The 25,566-nt window shown below is 50.3% G+C and overlaps 8 protein-coding genes across 8 annotated transcripts; 4 read left to right on the top strand and 4 right to left on the bottom strand.

Moving 5' to 3' along the window:
- Positions 1–204: 204 nt before the first annotated feature.
- Positions 205–1,817, bottom strand: N7508_010882 (putative UDP-galactose transporter; the record flags this gene model as incomplete). Its single annotated transcript, XM_058468942.1, has 4 exons — positions 205–507; positions 581–1,570; positions 1,645–1,674; positions 1,749–1,817. The coding sequence occupies 4 exons, from the start codon at positions 1,815–1,817 to the stop codon at positions 205–207; spliced, it is 1,392 nt and encodes a 463-aa protein (XP_058316788.1).
- Positions 1,818–2,996: 1,179 nt separating this feature from the next.
- N7508_010881 (uncharacterized protein) lies at positions 2,997–5,205 on the bottom strand (the record flags this gene model as incomplete). The annotated part of the gene is made up of 2 exons (XM_058468941.1): positions 2,997–4,854; positions 4,886–5,205. 2 exons carry the CDS (start codon positions 5,203–5,205, stop codon positions 2,997–2,999), a joined length of 2,178 nt encoding a protein of 725 aa, XP_058316787.1.
- A 6,340-nt stretch (positions 5,206–11,545) lies between these two features.
- N7508_010880 (F-box/WD repeat-containing protein) lies at positions 11,546–14,856 on the top strand (the record flags this gene model as incomplete). Its single annotated transcript, XM_058468940.1, has 3 exons — positions 11,546–11,956; positions 12,009–14,681; positions 14,734–14,856. 3 exons carry the CDS (start codon positions 11,546–11,548, stop codon positions 14,854–14,856), a joined length of 3,207 nt encoding a protein of 1,068 aa, XP_058316786.1.
- Positions 14,857–15,514: 658 nt separating this feature from the next.
- Positions 15,515–16,547, bottom strand: N7508_010879 (translation initiation/elongation factor MRX8; the record flags this gene model as incomplete). The annotated part of the gene is made up of 2 exons (XM_058468939.1): positions 15,515–15,944; positions 16,039–16,547. 2 exons carry the CDS (start codon positions 16,545–16,547, stop codon positions 15,515–15,517), a joined length of 939 nt encoding a protein of 312 aa, XP_058316785.1.
- Positions 16,548–16,699: 152 nt separating this feature from the next.
- On the top strand, positions 16,700–17,327 carry N7508_010878 (putative AP-3 adaptor complex subunit sigma; the record flags this gene model as incomplete). Its single annotated transcript, XM_058468938.1, has 2 exons — positions 16,700–16,768; positions 16,842–17,327. 2 exons carry the CDS (start codon positions 16,700–16,702, stop codon positions 17,325–17,327), a joined length of 555 nt encoding a protein of 184 aa, XP_058316784.1.
- A 469-nt stretch (positions 17,328–17,796) lies between these two features.
- N7508_010877 (60S ribosomal protein eL8) lies at positions 17,797–18,896 on the top strand (the record flags this gene model as incomplete). The annotated part of the gene is made up of 2 exons (XM_058468937.1): positions 17,797–18,117; positions 18,186–18,896. The coding sequence occupies exons 1-2, from the start codon at positions 18,070–18,072 to the stop codon at positions 18,894–18,896; spliced, it is 759 nt and encodes a 252-aa protein (XP_058316783.1). The 5' UTR covers positions 17,797–18,069.
- Positions 18,897–20,358: 1,462 nt separating this feature from the next.
- Positions 20,359–23,253, bottom strand: N7508_010876 (putative spindle pole body component; the record flags this gene model as incomplete). Its single annotated transcript, XM_058468936.1, has 4 exons — positions 20,359–20,397; positions 20,455–22,849; positions 22,918–23,126; positions 23,194–23,253. The coding sequence occupies 4 exons, from the start codon at positions 23,251–23,253 to the stop codon at positions 20,359–20,361; spliced, it is 2,703 nt and encodes a 900-aa protein (XP_058316782.1).
- Positions 23,254–23,896: 643 nt separating this feature from the next.
- Positions 23,897–25,319, top strand: N7508_010875 (WD40 repeat domain-containing protein; the record flags this gene model as incomplete). The annotated part of the gene is made up of 2 exons (XM_058468935.1): positions 23,897–24,082; positions 24,144–25,319. The coding sequence occupies 2 exons, from the start codon at positions 23,897–23,899 to the stop codon at positions 25,317–25,319; spliced, it is 1,362 nt and encodes a 453-aa protein (XP_058316781.1).
- Positions 25,320–25,566: the final 247 nt, after the last annotated feature.

Here is a 25,566-nt window from a genome sequence, read left to right as displayed (position 1 = left end):
TGCAAGAGGCTAGCAAAGAGCAAGCGGCCAACTCCAACATGGAGGGCCAGTACCGAGCACCAAAGAATGTTACAAAGTGTTGATTTGTGGCAATTCAACGAACACCGCATTTGTTTCTGCTTCTATCGGCATCCAATATCATTTCCCGTAAAGAGAACATGTCAAGCTGATCCCAGACCAGTAATGTATTGTTTGCAATGGCAATTATTTCTCGTCGAAATAGCTGCTTGTACTTACATTCCGGCTAGAGCTTAACCTAGCGTGGCCTGGCGCTGGGGAAGTCGGACGAGATGATGACACACCGTCTGATAGGAATGGAGTGGTTGGAAGTTTGATAGAAAATTCGTTGGATGTGGGAACGACAGGGGAGCCGTCGGGTTCTCCGACGTCCTTTTCGTACGTGTCGACACGAATTGGAGGCGGGCGAGAGCCGCCGACTGTGGGAGTGAAGCTTGGGTTGCCGTAGTAGTGGGTTGCTACCAGCACTGCAGCCGAGCCCAGGAGAAACTAATTCAGTCAGTATTTGAAAGTCATATGTGAGGCCTTGCAAACCAAGGAACCGAACAGGTAAGGGACATACGCTTGCAGTAAGCTCAAATTCAAAGAACCAAACACTCCCGATAATGCTCAGGATAATATTGACGGTTGTCGCCAAACTCCTTGCATCCTTCTGCGCATGGCTGACGTAAAAGGCTGAGAAAATGCCACCAAGAGCCTGGATAGCGATGGTAGACCACACCGCCCAATTGTAACCCTGGAAGAAGCCATCTTCGGCAATTTTCTCGCCATCACGGAAAACAATTCCAATGAAGAGAGCAGGGAAGATAGAGTAAACAGCCAGCTGCACATTGCGAACCCACAACGAGATATGGCTCGAGCTGTCCTTGAGCACTTTCTCAAAGTAAGTACTAGCCAGCCCAGAAGCCAAAGCTGCACCGATAGTTGCAAGGAGGCCAATAGTCGAGTTCAGATGCGGGTCAGCAGTAAGGATATCCTCTTCGATACCCTCGTACGTGGCAGACCGCTTGTGTAGACTACTGCCAGAGTTGCCAGAGCCGGAGCCTTGCTTGACAGCCTTCCACTCCTCCAGCGAACGAGGGAAATAGTGGTTCGCATGGTCATCCTGCAGCATCTGCTCAGTGCTTGCATCGGGGATCTGCACCAACGCCACGCCGACCACGAGCAACAGGAGCAGGCCCCACTTCCGGGCTGTAATACTCCGTCTCACAAGCATCAGACCGAAGATGGCCGTTGTAAAGAATTTCAGCTGGAAAGTAACCTGGAACGTCGCAGCGCGCAGGTTCGACAGCGCAATGTAGAGAAGCGAATTAGACAAGACGTCTAGACCAGCCGGGATAGCCATTTTCCAGCTATCGCCGGAGAATACCGCGCTTGTGAGAGAGAAGAAAAGGGAGGTGGCGGGCATGGAGGGAGGAGCGGTTTTCGAAACGTTATAGAGGGCCATTGTGAGGGAGATGGCCAGCTTGACAACTTCGACTAGGAAGACGGCCGTAGATGTAAGGTAGCGTTTCCCGCCGGCGGGGGGCATAACTCGAGAATAATGGGCAAGCTGTAGTTTGGAAGCAGAGGTCAGTCATCGATACGATCGCGAGAATGTCGTCGGCGCGCAAACAAACCACTTACCAGCACAAACGCAGTAGACTCCGCGGTCAGCTATAAGGAGAACAGGTTAGCAGCAAACACAGACACATGCCAGCACTGATGTGATGCCAGCAGATAACTCGTACCAGAACCCACGGTGCGTTATTAGCTACAGCCCGCAGCCCAGAGGGCTGACGTTGAGCGCGATCCGCCATGACGAAGATCTTCGATCGCGATCGCGTGTTCCGGAGCTATAAACCGTGGCGAAGGAGATTCCGCAGGGAAAGGGGGTAGATAATTCCCAGGTAGGACGCGAAAGTGAGACTAGTGGCTAGAAGAAGGAGGGAACTGGGGAAAAAAAAGGTATGGGGGCAAGCTGTGGCCGATCTGCGAACCAGGGGCTTGTTTTGGAGATCTTCCTTAGGGCCTGATGTCAGGGCTCCCGAGGACGATCACGGAAGCGAAGAAAGGAGAGAATAGGCAGTCAATACTTGGAAAGTGAAGAGAAAGGTCGCAATAACACAGCCAAGTCGCAATCCGGGGTTGTATAGAGAATGGGCGGTGTGGGTCACGGGTCCAGACCAAGAGTCGAACTTGAGGTCTCTCCTGTTACTTGTACTTAGCAAGATGTTCGGCTTGGGCAGGCAAGATTCGCTAGTTTCCTTTAGGCATTCTTCAAATGTAGTCTTTGTTTGACCCCCAGCCCCTACGGCCTTATGTGACGTCAAGGCCTGCCACCGGGCCCACGTCTCCTTGCCCCCTCAGTGTTGAGAGCTTGTCATTCGTCGGTATTCTCGTATATTTCCATCTGCGAAGAAGTGCATGTATGATTTTTGTCTACTGTACAGCCTAGTTGCTGCATTGCGAGTTGGTCCAGTCGGCAGTAGCCCAGCCAGCCACCGTCTGATTGGGCTTGCTGTTGCATATCAGCCACACTCTGTCAACTGGTACATCCCCTGTGCAACACCGGTCCAGCTGGAGCGTATTTCTATGGGTCTACGTGGAGAACCGGAGATCGGAGATCAGTTGCGAACGAGGGCTGATCAATTGAGGAGTATTATGGTGAGATATAAAGACATGAATTTTGGGTGCGGAAACCACCCAGGTGAAACATGAAAGCTGGTTTTTGAAACCTGTTGGACGCTAATTCAAAGGAAACACGATAGGAAGACATGAGTGAGAAGGTCATGGAAATAGTGTAAGGAGAAGACAGGAAGTCTATGTAGATGATAAAGTCCGAGATGAAGAACCTGGGGTGCAAATGAGACAAGAAAATCGCTGAGAAAGATTGTAGAGGGATGCTTGAAGACGTGAAGGTATACAGAGAGTGAAGGGTAAGAATAGGAAAGATAGTTTGAGTGAATGTCGAGGAATGATTCCAGGCCGGCCATGATTCAGTGCACGGTAGCAATGCCGGCGCGCTCCTGGTCCCAATCGAAGTTGAACGACCAGAGAGGAAGACCCCCGTTGCTCTTCGGGTCACAGCTCTCTTCCAGCATGATAGCTTCGCTGCTATCAGTGCGGCGGCGGGAGTGTCGCTTTTGATCTTCGGGGATGGCAGGCGGGGGTCCCCTCGGGGGCGGCTTGGGGGACGGAAGCGGCGAGAAGCGATGGATGGGGAGGGTGGGAGTGAGCGGCGAGGCACCGCTAGTGGCGGGAGAGGGCAGGCTCTCGGAGTAATTGGCACTGAAGCCCGGGGAGGCAACTGAGTTACCGGTTTTCTGTTCAGTATCAGAGCCTGAGCTTTGGGAGGGTGTGCCATCATTGTCCAAGTGGGCTGCACCTTTCACTGAGGGAGTATTGAATGGCGGGAAAACGTTGCTGAGACGTAGGAAGGAGGTATCAGATCCACAGAAGGAATCGCGCGAGGGACCTGAGAGGATTGAGCGTCGGTCTGCTTCGGGGAGGTTTCCATAGTTGAAGAGACTCGGTGTGACTTTGCCCTTTCGAACACGCATGGCCTCGAGGAGGTCCTGTTCTTGCCGGGTCACAGCAATGACACGACTTCTCCGGTTCAGTTCCTTCAACTCTGCAGGGGAGCGAAGAGGCTGCTGGGGGAACTGTGCGAGAAGGTCTGCCTCAATGGTGGGAACCCCACTCGAGCGACGAGTTTGAGTAGTGTGACGGGTTGCCTGTGAAGACTTGCCGGTGGAAGACTTCCCTGTAGAGGAATGAGAAGCCTTGCGACGCGCTGGAGCCGGCTGACTCTTTTCAGGTTGGGATTTGAGACTGCCGGTTGATGGCTGCCGATCAAAGCGGCGTAGAGTGGGAGTTGTGGCTGTGGTCGCCTTTGCTGTAGAAGCTGTGAAGATCTCAGGTTCATCATCGTCAAAGGTAGCGACACTGTCCCTGTAGTTCTTCCTTCCACTGCGCTTCGGCTCAGTGGGAGTAATTTCTTCATCCTCGTCCTCGGATGAAGAGGAAAGGCAAAGAACACTGGAGTTTTGCAGATCCTTGTTCTTCAGGGTGCTCTTGTTGCTTTTCTTAGATGTCGAGCTCTTTTCGCTCTTCTTGGTCTTCCAGGATTCCTGCGAGGCACTCATGCCGCGAGGACGAACCGTCTCTGGGCGAGCAGTCGGGCTCAGATACATATCCTTAGCCCTGGTAGAGGGGCTTTGAGCGCGCCTTGGGGGCGGTTTAGACTCCGGGGTCCGTTGCCGTTCTAATGGCAGATTCTCTCGGCTGTTGGAATATACACTGGAGCGACTGAAGAGCGAGCGCCGGCCTGCGTATCTGTCCAGGGCCAGATCGATCTCGCTTGTTCCTACCGTGCGCTCCAGCGGCTGGTCATACCACTCGCTGTTTTTGGTCTCAGCGATAGATGGCAGATCCGAACTGTCAACGAGCTTTTTAGATGACTCGCTCTTGTGGGGCTCGTGCTTTTGAAGGGATGATCGACGAGGCGGTGCTTCCGAATATCTCTTGCTCGAATGGCCGGTAGTCCTTTCCGCCTTGCTGGGAATAGAAATGGGCATATGGGGAGGATTGGGAGGGAACTCCGACACCACAGTTGAAACAGGGGAAGGGGAGTTGGTCATGCGTTGTGGAGACAACAGACCACCAGGCGCACTGGTATTCCGAGGCTTTGGGAACAATACGGAAAGATCAATTCTGGGAGGACGCATCTTCCGCTTCGACTCTTTCGGTGGATTCGGCGCCTCGCTGAATGTCACTTGCGGCTCAAGACCCAATCCATTGCGCACCCTAGGCTGGAGTGATTCGGTCTTGGCCGACTTGGACGAATCCTTGGAGCTGAAGTATGAAAATAGCGTTGACGAAGAACCAGAGTGGTGGATTTTTTTCGAGGGCTTGGGGGAGCGGCGGCACGGCCTCTTGCGATCGGTAGTCCACGCCCAACAGAGGCGACGAAGCCCGCACGCGCAGGTTCTGGTCCGGGATGGGCGCATTCTCCGAGGGAAAAGGCGTCAAGCCCATGCTCTGCCTTGGGGCACTGCGGGAACTGCTGGGCGGTGTTTTATAGCTCGGTCGGCGTTGTTTCTTCTCCCATGTTTGTGTATGTTCGGGGAGTGATAGCTCGGTGCCGAAGAACCGCTGGGCTTTGGAAGCCTTGCGGTCCATCCCGAGGTCTTCCTGGCTCTCCATTTGGCGGCTTGATGTGCGCAGTGGTATATGGACTGGTGAGCGTTCTCGTGCCAGCATCGGATACACTTTTAGTTGCTCCAGCGCATAGACTCTTGAGCTCTTGAGCTCTGCGTGTGGACTCGGGTTAAGTGGGTTCCAGTATTCGCTTCTAAAAGTTGGCGATCTACTCCACCAGTCAAATGTTAGTAGTGGAATTGGGGGTGGTCCTGATCCTTTCACATACCGAAGTACAGTAACCAGATGTCTCGGAGGCGGGGAGGAAGTTAGAAATCAAGATTGGGGATACCAGGGTATGGATTGTTTTTGTAGAGCGAGTTAAGACTGGTTTAGACTCACGGCACGCTTAAAGGGGGAGTTCCACAGCTGTGGATTGTAGGCTTCGAGGGAAGATGAAATCTTATAGGCTGCGAGAGAGTGGCACGGTGTTTCATTTATTTCCATTGATTTCATTTATTGTGGTGGATCTCGGTAGAAGTTGGACTGGGCAGAGAAGCTAGTAGGGATCGACGATGAAGTGGGCAATTGGGCAATAGGATGTAGATGTGTGAGTATAACTATGGTACTTGACTTGGTTAACCATGGAAAGGCCCTAATTCAGGGGGGTGTGTCTTGTGTTGTTATGACAGATTATATTACATGTAGCGTACTATACACTCTGTAATTTGATATAATATGCACCTAATTGTCATTCCTCCTAAAGCCGAGTAGGAAGATTACCCCTGAACCTAAGAATACACGTGAAGGTCTTCTGGAAACCGGGGTGCAGAAACCAACACTAAATAGAGGCTATCGACGCCCACCCTCGTCAAGGGCTACGGGGAATTATTTTTCTGTCTAAACCCACTTCTCTCCGCAGTTGTCCATTCAAGATACTTGATCTTGCTCTCTCCATGTTGTACTCCGTGCGTCTCCGTGCGTACTCCGGATGTTCAGGCACCTATTCAAATCGCGAGCTAGCAGCCGCGTGTGGATTCCATAGAGGAACTATGGAGCATCCACTACGATAGACGCCTCCTCCACTGTGAATCACACACAGTCGCGTCCGCGAGCAGATCGGCAAATCGATCTTATATCGACCCAGCGCGTCGGGCAGCTCGGCTCTCGATCGTGGCTTCAAGCGATGCAGATAAACGCCTCCACCTCGTGCGGGCTGTGACAAATATCTATCCCGAATCCAACCCTGGTGGCAGTGCCTAGACGTATTCGCGTCGAATCCTGACGGGACAGACAGGAACTGGCAGGGATCGACGCGGTCCATGTGTGCCAGCGTTGTACTCTCTGTACATTGCACATCCATTGCCCCAATAGTAACTCACATCCTGTAATTTTGCATGTCTCACCGGTGCAGATTAAGCAGATTGAGACATGGGTCCCAGGATTGAGTTGACAGGTTGACAGCCTCTTAGTTGCGGAGACTGGCTTGAACGGACTCTCGCCGACCTGGAGATGAACGTTTCAGACGCAGGCACGGACATATATCGTGTCTTATCTTGCACGGCACGGTGTTCAATTCCCAATCAAGTCAATAGTCCAGGAGATTCGTGATCGGGGGATCATGGCGCCAGCCCGTGTGTGCCCCACGAGACGCCCGTGAGCGGAAAAGCGATAATCCTGGTCTGGCTGAGATCTATTAGCCGACTGTCGATTAATATCCCTGTTGGGTAGGTGACGCTTTCCCTGTTTGGCCTGCCATCCCGAGGGGTGTCAACCTGTGAACTGGTTGCGATGCCGAGGATGTGTTCTTGTGTGAATTTGTGAATATGTAAAGGAGCAATCACAGAAACTCGGGTTTTGACATTCGCAAACACCCGGAAACTCTCAGCTGGAAACACTATTGAACCCAAAGATTTGGTTTGACAGTTTCCACTATGTGAAATGGTCGCGGTTAACCCCTGATGATTGCCAATAGTCCACCTCAATAGCTTGGAGCCCTACCAAGGTTCTGAAACGCGTTATTCTTTGATGTCCCCATGTGCGTAGATCATAGCTAATTTTTAAGCTCATAAGCATATTTTTGAATTTCGCCCTCGAGTTGTTCAAGCGAGATGAAAAGGAGAACATAACAAAGATATGAAATTGATATGTCCAGCGGCTCAAATTATACATGAACAAAAGCAAAACGCCTTGAGCGGTCTTTGGCCGAGGCTGAGTCCAAATTTTGAGATTGTGGACTGCCCTGTAAACACTGCCATGATAGGGAGTTTCAGACTCGAAAAAGAACGCATTCACGTAACGTAAAAATACTTTAAGAATAAGCAGATCCGAATCCTCAAACACTCCTGTCAACCTTCGCTTTCCTTTCTTCTGACCCTGAAACTCCCTGAGCCTCTTAATCTTTTTAGCCCTTTTAGACTTTCGGTTCGTCTCCGCTGGATATCATCGCCATCATAAAACTGCTGAAACAGAACTTCTTGCCCATTCTTGCGCTTCTTACTTGATTCAGATGAAGGTGTAGCCATATCCTCCATCCTAGGTGGACCGAATGGGGAAACCCGAACCGAAAAGGGGAGGAGGTTCGCAGACTGGGAAACCATACTACTTAGCTATTAGTAGGCCATACACACTCCATTAGGGGTTGCTGTTGATACTTATATATTGCTGAATATGCAACATCGGATTAAGCCCTTCATTAACCATAGTTAGTATACTAGGTCCTTTAGTCCCGAACGTGAATTGGGATCATTGCCCTTGAGCTTTCCATCCAAGACTACTGGTCAGGAGACCCAGTTTTCGGAAACTGTATACGAGATCTCGGGCTTTATCTCTGGTGCAACCTGTATCAAATTAGAATGGGGCCTTTGAATTTATGTGATAGGTTCTTACCAAGGGGAGCGGCTAGAATCGCGTTCGACGACGGATACCCTCGAAGAGAGTTGTCCTAACTGCCTGTCGCATTCTGATGAGCTTCTATACTTTTCTATTAGTTCGCTGCCGAAGTGGTAGCCTATCAGGCAGGTGTAGCAGTAGTGGATCTTGGGAAGGCGGTTGGTTGTCTTTGCTATGTCGGTATTCGTAGCACTTGGCGTGTTGGGGGAATTTGCAGCTGGCAAATTTGATCTATCAGGAATAAATTAGCTCTGTGCATTCCACGATGGTCCTCACCTACCATGAAGTCAGGCTTATATTCATTCTGAGTACTACACTCGCGCCGAGTATCATCAATTTGATCAACGGCACAGAGCGATGAACTTTCCCTGTTAGGAGTCTGATCAGGGCACTTATATAACGGCACTACTCGATTTTCAGCATAATGCACCATCAAGGGTTTGGCAGTAGGCTGCACTTCAGCTTTCTGCATTTCACGAATCTCTAGGAAAGCCCGTTGGCCAGCCCTTCGGCTTCCAAGGATGAAAAAGATTCGGATTATTTGGTTGAGCAGGGGCCCTTCTTGTCAATCTGAATAGATTGATCTTGATCTCTCTCTACAATGAGACCAATTTCCCAGACCTGTCAAATTGAATATCTTCGAGGCATGCCCAGAATGGACCTTCTGGTGTTGCAGAATTAGACTCCAGTCCAGGTGAGGCAGAAGCGTATACTCTGACATTCGTAAGAAATGTTGCCTCACTTAAGAGCCGGGTCTGAAAAGCGACAGTTCATATTTGTGGTTTTGTTTCGTGAGATTCCCGGCTTTGCCCGCGCCGCTGTCCATGATGGGACTATTGGATACCCTACTGCTGAGGATTGGTTGAAATTGCCTCGGTTGTGTGAGAGATTTGATAGTGGATATCATAAGAATGTTCTTTTTTCTGTTTATATCTGAACTACCGTGTTTATGCTTCCTGGGCTAGGCTGGCCTGATGCAGTTTCGGATTGCGAGTGAGCCATCTGGTCCCCCCAACCATTGACCTGGAGACTCCTTTGGAATTGCTAGACGCAAGATAAAATGATAAGATGCCTCGCGTTAGCGAGACTGAGATTCACCAGGTTTCGATACCGATGATGGGGGATGAGTATTCCCCCACAGTTAAAAGCACTTGCAGTGAAAACTATCCCTTCGACCCTTCTCTAGTTACATATTTGCCTCTAGATGAAGACGGAAATGAAGTTCAATAGGGAAATCTCCGTATTTATAACGCCAGTTCCAGCTGTATAAACACAAGCTGATATATTGACACAATAGAGTGGGCTTACTGCGGCATCACCGAGCAGATGCCCACCAGGGAAAGAATGAAAAAAGCTCATCTCATAGAGGACGTCCAGTAAGCGTTCCCTCTATATTGAAAAATAATCTGAATAGCTACTAACTCAAACTAGAAAGTCCTCGCAAAAGACAAGTCGGACATATTACCCACCCCTACCAGAGGGGCATCCACTCAACGCAAAAGCTAGCAAAGCGCCCCCCCCCCCCCCCCCCCGAGGTAGCAGAGAATATTAACGACGAAGAAGCTGATTCGCCAGATGCAATAGCCAGGTTACCGAGGAGTTCACAGACGCCCGGGCCTGGCGAGCCCAAAGACCGCGTTCAGGCTCTCGAGGTCCATGATGAACGTCCTCAGTTCCCAAACTGGCATTAGTTGGGAAGTGTCTTCCCCAGCTTTGGCAACCTCTAGAGGTGATGCTCGCGAGGGAAGGAGCCATCCAAACCTTAACGGTGGTTGAGCAGCTCAAGGCTATGGATAATTGGCTCGATATCCCTATCGAGTTCTAGATCACGCGATAGAATGTGTACCGTTTCATCAGTGTAGCGACAAGCCCTTTTGAGATCAGCATGAGATTCCTTACGGGGGTCAGAGGCATGGGTGGATTTTTGCAGTACAAGCCGAATAGGCCCACAATTTAGACATTCGTCTATTAAACGGTCAAGTCCTCTGATAACGTCCACATAAATGCATAGAAATGCTAGGCCTGCTCTAATTTCCTCGCGAAGTAATGAGTAGTTGTTTTTGAGATCAAAGCTTATTCGTTTAATGAGATCCTGGAGCTTAAAGCGAGCTTCTGCGAAGAGTTCAAACGAGCTACGTTGTTCCATGGTTTCTTGTTGATAATAGGTTTGTTGGGGTTGCAAAGACTGTTGCTAAATATATATTTATACTCTTTCAAATCGGCGTTTTTGTTGATGAAGCTAAGCAATTAGAGAAGGAATTAAAGGTTGTGAAACAGGAAACAGGGAGACGACTTGAACAGTAACCTTTGTTGTGTTTGTAACTAGGGCAACATATGAAATAAGAGGGTTTCACCAGGGCTAGTAGACATTCAACTATGAGTCAGGATTAGCACACCTATGTTTCTCCATCTCTAGAAGCGCTGTATCATTCAGGCATTTTGTCATTCTTGCAAGCACTTGTGGGCTAATTTGCAGCCTTATAGCCGACCTGTCAATGTCACAGAGCTTTAGAAAGCAGACCCTAGTTGGTAGATCCCTCGGGGCTCCATCATTATCATCATCATCATCATCATCCAAAAAAACTACTTGAAATATTACTTGCCTATCTAGCGTGCAACACAACATGTATGTCTTACCTAGTAGCGTTGATTAGCCACCACGTTACGGCCAAGTATATAGCAGAGTTATTTGCATCAAGGCACTAGATTGACTCTTCCATAAGAAGAGACTCACACTAAGATATCAAATGACAGGCCCCCATGTGTGGAACATTAATTTCTATAAAAATCTCCACAGTATATGATAGAGGTGGCCCACGCCCTTGAAGAAAATGTGGGGAAGTTTCCACCTTAGGAAGTTGCAGAGATCCAAGCATTTAAGGAAAGATAGCAGGACAAAAAACACGTCCAATGAATCATCCACAGGATCTTCTGGAATTCAAGTTGGGAATCTATATAGCCACGCCCCCACTTCACGTGATATGTGGCGAGACCGAAGAAACCGGGAAGAAAAAGTCATATATGGCAGATGCAGTTTCCAAGTGCGGGCAAATTGGCAAAGTGCAGGCAAAGTGGCCAAAGGCTAGACTAGACTGGATGTAACGGCTTAGTGTGCCCAGTCCCACTTGTGAGGCCTAGAGGCTACAGGGTTGATATTTCTTCCGTCCAGATAAGAGGAAATGGAAGAGATAGAAAGGAGGAAGAGCAATAGTTAAGTGAAATATAGTGATAATAAAGAATATAATATACCATATGTTATCTCAAAGAAACCATAAAAGAACGTGCAAAAATGAGGTTGGGCCATGACATCGTCGGAATAATTGTTGTTCTCCGCCCCAACTCCTTGTCAGCCGCCACTGTTTCTCCCCTTCCTTTGACTTCCTTGCTTCTACCTATCCCCTTTGCACTTTATCCGAAATGCACTGATCTTTTCTCATGGTTTGCAGGGGCGACTTTCTAACACCTGGACATCGTGGTGACTTCTTTCCTACTCGATGCTCCCCTCTTGAGCACCATGTCCATGAACAATACCTCTCAAATCCCTGATTTGACACACGCCGATCACAACAAGTCTAAGCTTTCATCACATGTCGCCCACAGCCCGGACGCTCGACCTGCTTCACGACATAGAATGGACGAGCCGGAAAGAGATGAACTGGCTCAAGGGCCGTCGGATGCTGCCCTCGGGCAGTTTTCTTTCGCTCCAGCGACTCGAACCACGGTGGTGACTACGACCACGACTACAACTACCTCCTTTCCTCCTTTGGTCATCAAACCCCCGCGTTCCGTCAAGGATTTGGACACCAGACAGTACCCTCTCGCCTCAGCCCCGACGCCAGCATCTTTGAGGAATCTCAAGTTCAAGATCGGCGACAGACCTATAGTTTTCAACGAACCCGAGGACACGAAAACTGCTGCCGGCGAGGTAAGGTTTTTTCACCGTCGATTTTCTCGGTTGAAATGCTAACAGTACGTAGACAAAGGAGAAAAATGAGGCGTTGAAGGCGGCGAACGGTCAGATACGCTCTGTGAGTTCGTTCACCTCCGAGGGCGACAACCCCACCCGGCGGCTGGTTCCTTCAAGGATCGCGAGCCAACCCTCCAGCCATCCTTTCAACTCTCGTCGTCGTGCCGTATCCCCCGTCTCCATCCCCGAGCCACGATCCTCGACTCTTCCCCGCACTCGTTCATCTCGCGTTCCTTCTGAACCCGTTACACGCCGCACCCGCCAAAGTGGTGTGGCACCAACTCTTCTTGCCGCTGGTCTGGCCACACCAGATACTGAGGCAAACTTTGGTGGGTCTGGCGAGCTAGTAGCGCCGAGGCAGAGAATCCACAGTTCGGTGTTCCCTCGCAGAGAGCCTCCTTTGCCGTCTCCTCTATCTTCTGAAATCGGAGCCAAAGGTCCACAGCAGGTGAATCAAGATGCCGTGCAACAAAATGAACTACTCGGTCTTCGCTCCAGTTCTGGGAACCAGGAGCCTCAAGCAGCTGAGGTGGGCCAGAACTGCCCCAATGCACATGAATCGTCTTCCTTCAGCCAGGATACGACATATGGAACACAAGAATCCGCATCGCAGAGACCAGAACTTACCTCCCAACTCTCCGCAATTGACAATGCCATGGCACAAGATATGTGTCTGCCAAGTCCTAGCCTCTCTCCGGTTGCCGCAATGAACGCTCTTCATGGCGAGTCCTCATTCGACTCGGAAGGACCTGACGTTGATACGGATTCCAGTCTTGATCATAATGTCTCCCGCTTCTCCAAGGCCATGCGACTTCAGGATGCAGCAAATGGACCAAACTCACGGTCGCCTCCCTCTCTTTTGGATATGCCCAAGGTACTTGAATTCTTTGATTCGGTGCCCGAGGAGATGAAGACCTATCTTATGTATCAGTTCCTCCGACGATGCTCCAAACCCACCCTTCATTTTGTAGCAGATGTGGTCAATCCAACATTGAAGTGCGACTTCCTCGCTCTCCTTCCTCTCGAGCTCAGTCTCAACATCACCAAATATCTTGACGTCCAAAGTATGTGCCGTGCTGCGCAGGTGTCCAAGCGGTGGAGACACATCACGAATTCAGATGAAAAGTCCTGGAAGCACCTCATTGACCAGGATGGATATTCTCTTTCTGACGGTGAATTGGAGCGGGCCATCAGACAGGGATGGGGATGGCAGCTTCCTCACAGCCCTGAAGAACCTGAGCAAGATCTCAGCCTCCTGGCGTTTCTCAGGGCGGATAGAGAGGAGTCTCCTGTCCCATTGGGAATGGAGTCAAGCAGCCGGTCCTCGTATCCATCCATGTCGTCGTCGTTACGACGACCCAAGCGCAAGGCCAATACACGTGCTACAAGCCGTAAATTAGCCAAGCGCAAGATCTCATCCAGTGGGGGAGAGTACAATGATCTGTGTTGGAAGAAAGACCTTGCGGCTTCTGAGGCTCCTTACGCCGCCGCCAGCGCTGCAGCCGCTGCGGTGCCTTATGCTGAAGTTGGCAGCCCCTCTCTTCGGGGGCTTTATTTATATAAGGTTCTCTACCGTCGCCATGATGCTATCCGCAAGGGATGGATGAAGCCGGAAGTAAAACCGCAACACATCGCGTTCCGTGCCCATGACCGCCACGTCGTCACCTGTTTGCAGTTTGACGCTGACAAGGTTCTTACTGGAAGTGATGATACCAACATCAATGTATATGATACGAAAACAGGCGCGTTGAAGGCAACCCTGGAGGGCCATGAAGGTGGTGTTTGGGCTCTTGAATATTATGGCAACACCCTGGTGTCTGGTTCCACAGATCGCTCCGTTCGAGTCTGGGATATTGAGCAGGCCAGATGTACTCAGATTTTCCACGGTCACACCTCCACCGTTCGGTGCTTGCAAATCGTCCTTCCAACCGACGTGGGCAAAAACATCCATGGCCAGCCTGAAATGATGCCCAAAGAGCCGTTGATCATTACTGGATCTCGGGATTCAAATCTGCGGGTTTGGAAACTCCCAAAGTCGGGAGACCCGGTTTATTACCAGGGTGGTCCACTTGTCGATGACACTGACTGTCCCTACTTCCTCCGCGTTCTCACTGGCCATCAGCATTCCGTTCGTGCTATTGCAGCCCATGGCGATACCCTTGTGAGCGGTAGCTATGATTGTACCGTGAAGGTCTGGAAGATATCTACCGGGCAAACATTGCACACCTTGCAGGGGCATTCTATGAAGGTATACAGCGTTGTGCTTGACCACAAGCGCAACCGTTGCATCAGTGGAGCAATGGATCACATGGTCAAGGTGTGGTCCCTTGATGATGGATCTGTTCTCTATAACCTTGAAGGCCACACCTCTCTTGTTGGTCTACTTGCTTTGCAGAATGATTTCCTTGTCTCAGCGGCCGCGGACTCTACCCTGCGAATTTGGGACTCTGTCCACGGTCACTGCAAGAACACGCTGACTGCACACACTGGCGCCATCACCTGCTTCCAACACGACGGGCAAAAGGTCATCTCCGGATCTGACCGTACCTTGAAGATGTGGGATGTGACGACAGGCGACTGCGTGCGAGACCTTCTATCTGATCTCAGTGGCGTGTGGCAGGTCAAATTCAATGATCGCCGATGCGTCGCTGCGGTGCAACGTGACAGCTTGACTTACATTGAAGTAAGTTGGATATATCAATATTTCGAGAGCTTATTGCTAACAAACTTCCCAGGTACTTGACTTTGGCGCTGCACGCGATGGAGTCCCAGAAAGCAAACTCGCCTCCCGCATTGTTGTCAACGCCCGCGGACAGGAGGTCCAAAATCTCGATGAAGACGACGATCTATCCGACTGAAAGCAAGTCTGCTTTAAATATTGACACCAAACCACATTCGACGAACCATCCTTTCTACATTTTCTACATTCCTCTGTGATCTCTCAATACCCCAAACTCTCAATTCACGATACCCATCCTTACAGCTCTCGTCTTCCATCGGAACAAACCTTTGCATAGCGTGGTCGGCATTCTTTGGTCTTGCAGCATTATGATGGGGGCCAGGCGTTATCTTTTTCTTTTTCTCATATCAACTTTTTCCTATTTGAGGGTTTCTATCCTTCTGTATCCCCAAATATCATCCCTTGCCCTTGCATCTGCCACGATACGTTTTTTTTTGTCTTTGCCTGATGCGTATGTGAATTCCTATCCTATCTGAGCCATACCGGCTACATCATATCCATGTTGAGTCCGGTGGATTCTTTTACATACTTTTTATGCTTTGCTTTGTCTCTATCGGACTGTAATAGATTGATTATGATCTTTATTTTACTATTTCTATCTCGGGTATATCGTATGGTATGTTCCTGTAGCAGGTGAATATAATACAAAGTTTTATAAATGGCCAGATGACGGTCTGCATGAAGACAGACATTTGATGGTGTATAGTCGCGCCAACAAGTCAAGTCAGAATCGCGACAAAAGTGTAGATGATATCGAAACTCCACCATAAAGGCAATCACCATATAGAATCCGACTGGTCCTCAGCAGGCACCGGCTCAGCAGGCCGAACTCCCTCTAAACTCCCATCAATACCAGCAGCAGACAAAATCGACCAGCGAATAGCATCAATCCCCAACATTCGACCAGGACCAATCTGCGCCTCAGCACTGCAAGTCAAGATCTCACCAAGGGCACCAGGCCCCTCAGAGACTCGGGAATCAGGCTGAATAATAGGTTTGACGCCCTGCAACAGAACCTGAAGTCGTTCAAGGTGGTATGGTGATACACCGGACTTTATTAACTTCATCTTTTTCGCGAGAAATTTGTCGACTTTGGATAGAATTATTTGGTGTGGGATTGCGTAGTGTCGGAACATTTGGAGGATATCAGCGTCGGTTTGTTTTATGCCATGTGTGCTATCGATGAGGATGAATGCTCGACGGAGTCTGTGGTGGGGATGTTAGCTGCTGAAACAATATATCCTAGTTGACGTAGGCCTTGCAAAACGAGAAAACAAGGCCATAGGGAAGTATAACGTACTGCTTGCGTCCCTGGAGATACTTCATAATCTCCGCTCCCCACTCAGCTCGACTAGCCTTTCCATAACCCGGCATATCAAGCAACACAACTTTATGTTCGCCGCCTTTTGTGCCACCAATTCCAAAAGCGTTCATTTCTCTCGTTCGCCCTGGTTTTGAGGATGTCCAGCAGACCTCCTGCCCCATTATTGCGTTCAAGAGTGAGCTCTTGCCGACATTTGACCGGCCAAGGAATGCGACTTCGGGGTCTGTCGATGAGAGTGGTGTCGTGCGGAATTTGGCTGCAGACCATAGCTTTAAAGGAGAATGACGAGATGGAGTGAAGACCTTGTCGGCAAAGGCTAATTGGTCAGGTCGGGGAGGTTGCGTGTCCCAATAGTAGCAGAGGTCGGACGGGGTGAGATCTTTGAGCTCACGTTTCTGCGTACTGGGGGCGGAGGATAGGGCTCGGATTGTTGTATATATGATTCTCTTAGGCGCAGGTCGCCTGCACAGTGAACTTGAATTCATCATATCTTTTCTTGAATGACGACAATCAAGACTCAGAACAAAAAAGAAGTCCAGATCGGCGCACGGGGCAGGTCGAGCCAAGACGGCAACTATCGATAAGCCACTCTCGCATCTACAGCGCTACAACCACTTCTTTTTCCTCGCCAGTCAAGATGATCAACGCAGTCCTGGTCTTCAATAACAATGGCCAGCCCCGGCTGACCAAGTTTTACACACAGCTCGTAAGTCCTCAAGCTGACGCCCCGCTACTCCGCGGACTCCGCGCCGGATATCCCAAATGACACCTTACCCCAGGACACTCAAACCCAGCAATCCCTCATCGCGCAAATATACCGCCTAGTCGCACAGCGCCCAGCAAGCGCTTGCAACTTTCTACCGCTTCCTCCTCTCCTCTCCCAGGGCGCCAGCTCCTCCGCTACCGGTCCCTCCGATACCCCCACCCAGATCACTTACCGAACCTACGCAACGCTGTCGTTTATTATGATTTCTACATCTACGGAGTCGCCACTGGCTCTTATCGATTTGATCCAGGTGTTTGTTGAGTCTCTAGACCGTATGTTTGAGAATGTCTGCGAATTGGACCTTATCTTTGGGTATGAGACGCTACATGCAGTGCTGGGTGAGATGATTGTTGGCGGTGTTGTTGTTGAGACTCATATTGAAAAGATTATTGCTGGTGTTCGGGCCCAGGAGGGTTCGTTAGGTAAGAAGAAGGCTGTCCAGGCCGCTAGTGCTGGTTTGGGACGGGGTGCTTTGCCTGGACTTGGGGCTTGGAGGTGATTGAAATCTCAAAACAAGATGTGGATCTGCTGCATAAGATGACTTTGATGATAATTTGATCTGATCTGGTGTATCTATGGCGTTTAGTTGTATGTAATTTGACTTGCTTTAGCGGGACTCGGGGATGGTGACTCGGTGATCGGATTATGGACATGCTGTGGCTACACACCATAAGGAAACAGAAAGCTGCATGAGGAGAGCAATCAGATACCCAAATAATGACTTTATTCAAACACATTATTTCTCTACATGGACTGGCAATTTGATATCATGTGATTCATCACCTGACTAGGTGGATCTACCCTAAGCGCTAACCCTAACCCTGTCACCTGACCGCACTAGCGCGACCCACGACAAATTCATAAGTTGCATCCACTCGAACTTTTTCTCTTCTCATCCGTCAATCGTCAACCAGCGCAACGATCCCAGTCGACAACATGGTGGTGAGTACTTGATCATCTCTTGATGTTTCTATCAGAGATTCTAGTTCCTGCAATGTCGTAAAACACATTCGCACTGCTTCAGATTTGATATCTAAGCAATTCCGCCGATCGCACACAGCCTCGAAAGAGATGTGTTGCATCGTGTGATGATTTGGCTGGAAGCATGAGTCCAATGCCCGTAACACGGCTTGGCTCGTCGCTCTCCTTAGAGTTCAAAGAAGATGCAGCATTCGGTGGACAGCACGCTGATCTTCTTTTCTCAATGATAGCCTCCTAAGTCCGGAAAGAAGACCGCCGCTATGCCCTACCCCCAGGGCAAGGCTGGCACTGGCAAGAAGGCCGCTAAGGTTAGTTTTCTCTTTCCACTAGGAGTGCATTGAGTCTTGAAGACGCTAACCCCTCTTACCCTTAACAGAACCCTCTCATCGAGAAGCGTTCCCGCAACTTCGGTATCGGCCAGGACATCCAGCCCAAGCGCAACCTCTCCCGCTTCGTCAAGTGGCCCGAGTATGTCCGTCTTCAGCGCCAGAAGAAGATCCTGAACATGCGTCTGAAGGTTCCTCCTTCCATCGCTCAGTTCCAGGCCACTCTGGACCGCAACACCGCTGCCCAGACCTTCAAGCTCCTCTCCAAGTACCGCCCTGAGACCAAGGCCGAGAAGAAGGAGCGTCTCGTCCAGGAGGCCACCGCCGTCTCCGAGGGCAAGAAGAAGGAGGATGTCTCCAAGAAGCCCTACCACGTCAAGTACGGTCTCAACCACGTCGTCGGCCTCGTTGAGAACAAGAAGGCTTCCCTCGTCCTGATCGCTCACGACGTTGACCCCATTGAGTTGGTTGTCTTCCTCCCCGCTCTCTGCCGCAAGATGGGTGTCCCCTACGCCATCGTCAAGGGTAAGGCCCGTCTCGGTACCGTCGTCCACAAGAAGACCTCCGCCGTCCTGGCTCTCACCGAGACCCGCTCCGAGGACAAGGCCGAGTTCGCCAAGCTCCTCTCCGCCATCAAGGAGGGTTACACCGACAAGTACGAGGACTCCCGCCGCCACTGGGGTGGTGGTATCATGGGTGCCAAGGCCAACGCCCGCATTGAGAAGAAGCAGAAGGCTATTGATGCCGCCATCAAGGTCTAAGCTTGTGTAACTGCAGCTTTGTCCGAGATGTCTGTTTGACGGGATCGTTTTAAAAGCGCTCGGCTCTCATAAAAAGTTTAATGGGAAACCATTAAGGTGTTCAAGGCTCTGGGTGACTTATTGACGGCCGATTCTTTTTAGCTTTAGATGGGTGCGAAAGAGCCCTTGGGCCTTTTTTGGATCCTGTTCTAACAAAAAAGACATTTTTTCTCTTACGAACTCCAATGGCCCCCATGTACCACTTTCTGCAGATACCCATGAATGCATTTTTACCTGTTCAATCCTATTGATGGCTTGTATAGTCCCATCTGAATTAGGCATTCATGTCGTCTGCTTCGTATGTGTAGTTGTAATTGTAACTTGTTTGTTCAATTTGGTTGAGTGCCAACTTGTGCAAATTTTGCAAGTGTGCGGTTTTCTCGGCGGGTCTTGTCCCAGTCCTGGAGGAATTCTGGTGGGCCAGTTCTCTATATCGGTTAGACACGCCGGTTGACACCCCATGCATCTATGTCTACATCCAACCACATTACGGAGCTTTGCGAAGTATGGCCCTTGGTTTCCCATTTCTAGAAACTTTGTAGGCTATCTTTGTATCGCTCCTAAATTGTCATGCTTAATGCTGTCGATAGCCATGATCTCGCCATTCAAAGACTACCTGTAAGAGCAAGCGCCACTTTCGAGGGTTATAGATAGATATACTGTAACAATCTACTCGGACTTGGACCATTGAAACCTTCAAAAAATAAATGATTGGCCCCTTTCGATGGGTTAAAGGTGAGATGTTCTCATGAGATCTACGCCCTGGGACGACGTTGATGGATATATACATACATTCGGAGGTACACCGGAAGCAGAATCATTTGGCCAAAAATCAATTTTCCCTATCCCTCGCCCCAACCTAAACCTATACTGTCCAACTTGGGTATCTTAAGGCACATAATGCAACCATCCTTCTAACCACACAAGCCCCAAATGAGAGCGATACAAGATGATGCAGCTCTGCCAGACAGTAACCGCAGAACAATCAAAGTAAGAATCGAGTAATGATATCACAGGACGAAGTTTGTACGTCGAAACAGAAGAACGGACGGGAAGTGATAGCACAAACATAATAATGGCGAACCAAAGACCTCGTATCCCACCTGACGGACAATCTGTCTTCACAATGAGGACCAGAACAAGAATAAGAGAAGAAGACAAGGTTCGTATGATGAAGTTACAGGGACCTAGAAGTCCATGGCAAATGCAGACGCAGGAAAAGTACAAAAAGAAACCCAGAAATCAGACCCTGTGCTCCCAGACGACCATAGAAGAAATAGAAAATACTCATCGCCGGCTTTAAGAAAGAGACGGTGGCATCAAAGCGCCCGCCTAAAAACACAAGTTGAGGCAAATTGAGGCAGGCGAAAAAAAGGGTGTATAAAGGACAAGAGACATAAACGTGATCAAGGTCATTCGGTCATTAACGTTGGGCGGGTTGTCGTGAAAGCCCTTGTCGTACCTGTTCAAGTTAGATATCACCCTTGTATATCAATAGGTGTAAAGGATATATGCTTACCTTCATTTGTTCAATTCTCGCCTTCAGTTGGCTTGTGACTTCGGCTGCGCGCTTCCAGTTCTCAGCAGGCTCAGTAGATCTGGGTTGATGTTGGTCGTCTTCGGCGAGGTTGGTGTTGGAGTTCCTGGTGGATGAGCGTGTCGGACTGCCGATGCCCGAGTAGCCATATGTAGGGCTTAACTTGCGTCGGCCGAGGCCTTCTCGACTGCCGAACCCTGGCGATTCTAGACCGGCGTTTTCTTTCTCTTCACTCGGACTAGCAGAGACAATGCTGCGAGGGCGGGCGCTCTCAAAGCGGGATCCGGCATGAAGTCCATTTCGTGCAAAGGCGTGTGCGCTTCCGGCGGGTTCTTGGTAAATCGAAGAGGTCTCCGGAATACCAATGCTACCGGTATCGGATGTTGCGTTAGGTGGGCTCATGGCAGATGGACGAAGTGCGCGTGCCAATTCACGCTTCAGGCGTTCGATCTCTCTTTGTTGTTTCTGGACATTCGCCTCTGCGGCTTCAGCATCACTCCGTGCGCGGACCAATTGAGTCTCTTTGGCCTTGATGCCCAAAACATCTCGTGTGTGGTCTTCAATAAGCTGTGCATTCTGGTTCTGGAGCTCAGTGATTGTTGAATTGAGTCTCGAACGCTCTGACTTCATATCTTCAATTGTTCGGCTGGAGTTTTCCTTCTCCATACGAAGTTCCTCCAACTCAGCACGATCGGCGGCAGACATGGCGTTCATTGCGGGGGAAACTGGGCTCGGAGTGGGTTCAACAGGGGCTGATGGCTTCGCAATGGGACGCCCAGCAAGACCCCGACCAAGACCAAACTTGGGGGCAGCTGGCGGGGGTGCGGTGTCTTCGGACGGGGGTTCAGCGGGTCGTCTCGAAGGAGAAGCAGCGCCTCCTGGACCAGCCAACTTTCTTTGAAGCTTGAGGCCAGATCCAGGAGTGGGAAGACCACCAGGTTTGGGGACACCGCCTAGCTTTGAAGGCAAAGCTCTGGGCGCAGGTTTAGCCGGAGACTCGGGCGCTGGAGGTGCAGCGGCCGCAGGTGCTGGTTTCTTCATTCCCAAGGCTGGTTTCTTGCCAACAACCTTCTTACCAGCTGGAGCTGCGGGCTTCGGGGGTGCCACGATAGGCTTGGGGCGCTCCTTGGCGACCACCTTTGCGGTCTCATGGTATTCGGCGATTTTTGGTTTGTATTTGTCAAGCTTGTCGACACCCGTAAGATACGCATATGTAGCTCGTTCGCCCGCGATCTTCATCAAAGTGCCCAGTATCTTAGCACCTCCTTCACGGGTTGCCGGTGCGGACTCGGGCAGGAGTTTTCCGCCTGCCTCTGCGATCTCTTTCTGTTCTGCCTTGGATGGCACCGTTTTGGTTTTTTCCAAGCAGTGAACCAAGAAGTCGCATGTACTCTGCTTGATTCGTGGATTCTTATCCTTGAGGAATTCGAGAGTTGTTTCTAAACAATCCGAAAGCGTCGCTGTTTCGAAGACAGCTACCAAAGCGCCAAAACAAGGCTTTGCCTTTTCACCTACTTCCTTCAGACGAGAGAAAAGAGGCCTCATGACCTCACCGCGGTATTTTGCGAGGAACCCACCGCGTAAACCAGTGGCCAACTTACTAATGCAGTTCGCAGCGCCACTCATGACCTTGATATTGACGTTGCCCACATTCGCGGCCAAGGTCTGCACAATGTCATCGAAGGGACCGGGTTTGATTCTGAAAACATCAATGGCATTGTGAAGAGCTTCCAACGCTTCCACGCGTTCTTGCCATTTCTTGGAGGCCATTTGGTCCTGGAAGTCCTTGGGGATTTTAGACATGACATCGACCGGATCTGCCAAGTTGTACACATCAACCTCTTCTTCCTCGCCCTCATCACCAAATCCCTCGGCTGCTTCTCTGCCTTCTTCGGCTGCCGGGGCGGTGGCCATGGCATATTCTTGTGCTGCTGTGAACATTATTTGCTGCGGCGGCGGATCCTGTTTCACCTTCTCGAATAACTTTTCTAGGTCGGCTTGCTGAGTGGGCTTAAGTCCAGCCCAGAAGAAAGGCTTGATAGCCTCCCCGAGCCACCGATATAGTTCAGCTGCAAGGTTTTGTACTTCGGTACGAACGTTCTTATCGGCATGAGCGAATCCAGTTGGTAGCGTCTTCAATGTTTGCTTAGGGTCGACTGTCTTGCATCCATAGTTGTGATGGATAGCAGTGAAGGCTGAAAATGTGGCGGCAACCATCTTAGGCAGTTTGTGTGTGAGTTGGGGCACAAGTGCCTCAAATACCGGATCGGCCTTGTCGAATTTCACAAATAACAAGATCGCTTCTAGAGCACCAGGTTTAGCTCTCGGGGCGGGCAGACATTTGTCGGCGATTGGGCCAATCGTGAATCCACGGGTCCTAAGTGAACTGTCAGTTAAATTCAGGTCGAATTGACCATTCTCGTAACTGAAGCATATGGCACGCACCTTGTACAGGCCTGGGCACCTCCAAATTTAAGGAACGCGCAGTATGCTGCAAGACCATCGGCTTGCGCGGCGACATGGGAATCTGTGACTACCCCTTTCCACAAATCGGGGTCTTGTAGGAACGGCACAAACGCCGGGTCTGATTCATCGGCGGTGTTTTCAAATGTAACTTTTGCACTTCCGTATGCTTCCTTGCGAACTTTCCAGACCTATACAACACGCCGTCAGTCATTGTCATGAGGTTCAATCGACCTGGAGATAGAGCATGTATCTCACCTTATGAGCGAAGCGCTCCTCCAGAGGCAAGGAAGAGAAGTCCTCTTCGCCGTCAGCCATCCTGGCGTCAATTCTCTAGGCGACTGCGGAACCACTGCGATCTCTGAGAACAGGATGGATGTCAGCACTGCTGCGGGTGTCCGGTGTGCGCTCCAACTAGATTATGCCGGAAAGGGCAAAAGTCGAAGGCTAACTCAGGTGTACCAGAGTAACAGTTCAAGCAGAGAGTGAAATAATCGAGTTGTCTCAGTCGAGTGATGAGAGCATCCAAGGGAGGTGGAGAGAAGAAATAAACAGTTGGAGATCGGGAAGTAAACAAGCGGCTTGGCACGGGTTTGTTGTGACCCCGCGGTGGATCGGCTTCTCTTTTCTTCTCTCTTTCTTTTCTCTTGTAACTTGTCTTTTTGAATGATCTTCTGGTCCGAGTTGTCTCTCGACTTGTCTGGCTACTCCTGTTTTGCTTTTTGTTAGTGCCCAATATCCAATTCGCCCTCGCCGTATCCGACACCGCCCCCCCCCCCCAAATCGCACTTTTCCAACTCGAACACATACACAACGCCTGAATTACATGCGCGGGGAAATTGGCGCAAATTGCTTGGAACACACATACAGGCGCTGCAACTATGAGCCAATTTCTCACTCCGCGCCAGGCGGAGGAGCTGCAGGTGACCCATCTCGGCTCATTTAGGGGTTCTGATTGCTGATGTTCGCTTCTTGCGACAGGCACAAAGGTATCATCGCATATCTAGCATCTGCAAACCTGCCTCAAAGCTCGGTTGCTCTACGAGAAGAGCTCGGCGACTCGATTACCGTGGACGACAGCACCCTCAAGAAGTATGAGGGTCTGCTGGAGAAGAAGTGGACGAGCGTTGTCCGCCTACAAAAGAAGGTGCGTGTGAAGATTGCAGAAGCCAAGAACGTCGGTTTATTAATGATACATTCTAGTATAGATCATGGATTTAGAATCACGATGCGCCTCATTGCAGGCTGAACTAGACACTGCAACCCCCACATCTCTCTCTCGACGAAATCAAGACCCAGCATCCTGGCTGCCGCGAGCCCCAGCGCGTCACGATCTCGAATCGCATCGCTCACCAGTCACATGTGTCGCTTTTCACCCAATATTTTCCTCCCTCGCGTCCGGTTCAGAAGATACCACAATCAAGATTTGGGATTGGGAGCTGGGTGAGCTAGAGAGGACCATCAAAGGACACACAAGAGCAGTGCTAGACGTTGACTATGGAGGACCGCGTGGAGGAACCCTCCTTGCGTCCTGTTCTTCGGATCTAACAATTAAGTTGTGGGACCCAGCAGACGAATACAAGAATATCCGAACCCTGCCAGGACATGACCACAGCGTCTCAGCAGTGCGTTTCATTCCATCTGGAGCAGCGGGATCTCCCATGTCAGGAAACCTGCTAGTCTCGGCGTCTCGCGATCATACTTTACGGATTTGGGATGTCACAACTGGATATTGTGTCAAGACCCTACAGGGCCACGCATCGTGGGTTCGAGATGTTGCGCCTTCCCCTGATGGTCGCTTCCTATTCTCGGCAGGAGATGACCAAGTTCCTCGACTGTGGGATGTTTCTTCCGGTGAAACGAAGTCCACCTTCCTAGGCCACGAGCATGTTATCGAATGTGTTGCCTTCGCCCCACCAACGAGCTATCCCCACCTCGCCCCTCTTGCAGGACTGAAAAAGCCCCCCGCCGCATCGTCGTCTGCCGAATTCGTGGCCACAGGATCTCGTGATAAGAGCATTCGTCTCTGGGATTCCCGCGGAAATCTAATCAAAACTCTGGTTGGACACGATAATTGGGTTCGTGCATTGGTTTTCCACCCCGGTGGAAAATACCTTCTCTCTGTGTCCGATGACAAGACCTTACGCTGCTGGGATCTTACACAAGAATGCAAATGTGTGCGCACCATTGCTGCTCATGACCACTTCGTCAGCTCGATTCGATGGGCACCCCCGTTAATCAAGGATACCGGATCCGAGGATGCCAACGGCACAGACGTTGGCAAATCAAGTGCAAAAGAAGACCCAAATGCAACCAAGATGTCTATTAGATGCGTCCTGGCGACTGGTAGTGTTGATCTGAAGGTCCGTGTCTTTGCATCATGAGGTGCCGAAACCACGGAGAAGGAATCAAGCCGAGTGAGGTGAAAGATCCTGCTTTTCAAGAGAGCCTGCGTCCCATCGGATGCTACATGGAACGAACCATGGTTTAAACCGAAGGGCGCGCTTCCTGAGTGTGACCGATGCGGTCTATCAATTCTGGGTAAAGGAGTTGGTTTTTCATTTTTGATATCAATAACATTCTTGTTTGCAAATCCTTTGGGCACTGGACTGGAAATTTGCGTCTAGTTTC

Source organism: Penicillium antarcticum, assembly GCF_028974205.1.
Source record: "Penicillium antarcticum strain IBT 31339 chromosome Unknown utg000009l_segment0_segment0, whole genome shotgun sequence".
Lineage (NCBI taxonomy): Eukaryota > Fungi > Ascomycota > Eurotiomycetes > Eurotiales > Aspergillaceae > Penicillium > Penicillium antarcticum.
This window is presented reverse-complemented; position numbering and strand designations above follow the sequence as displayed.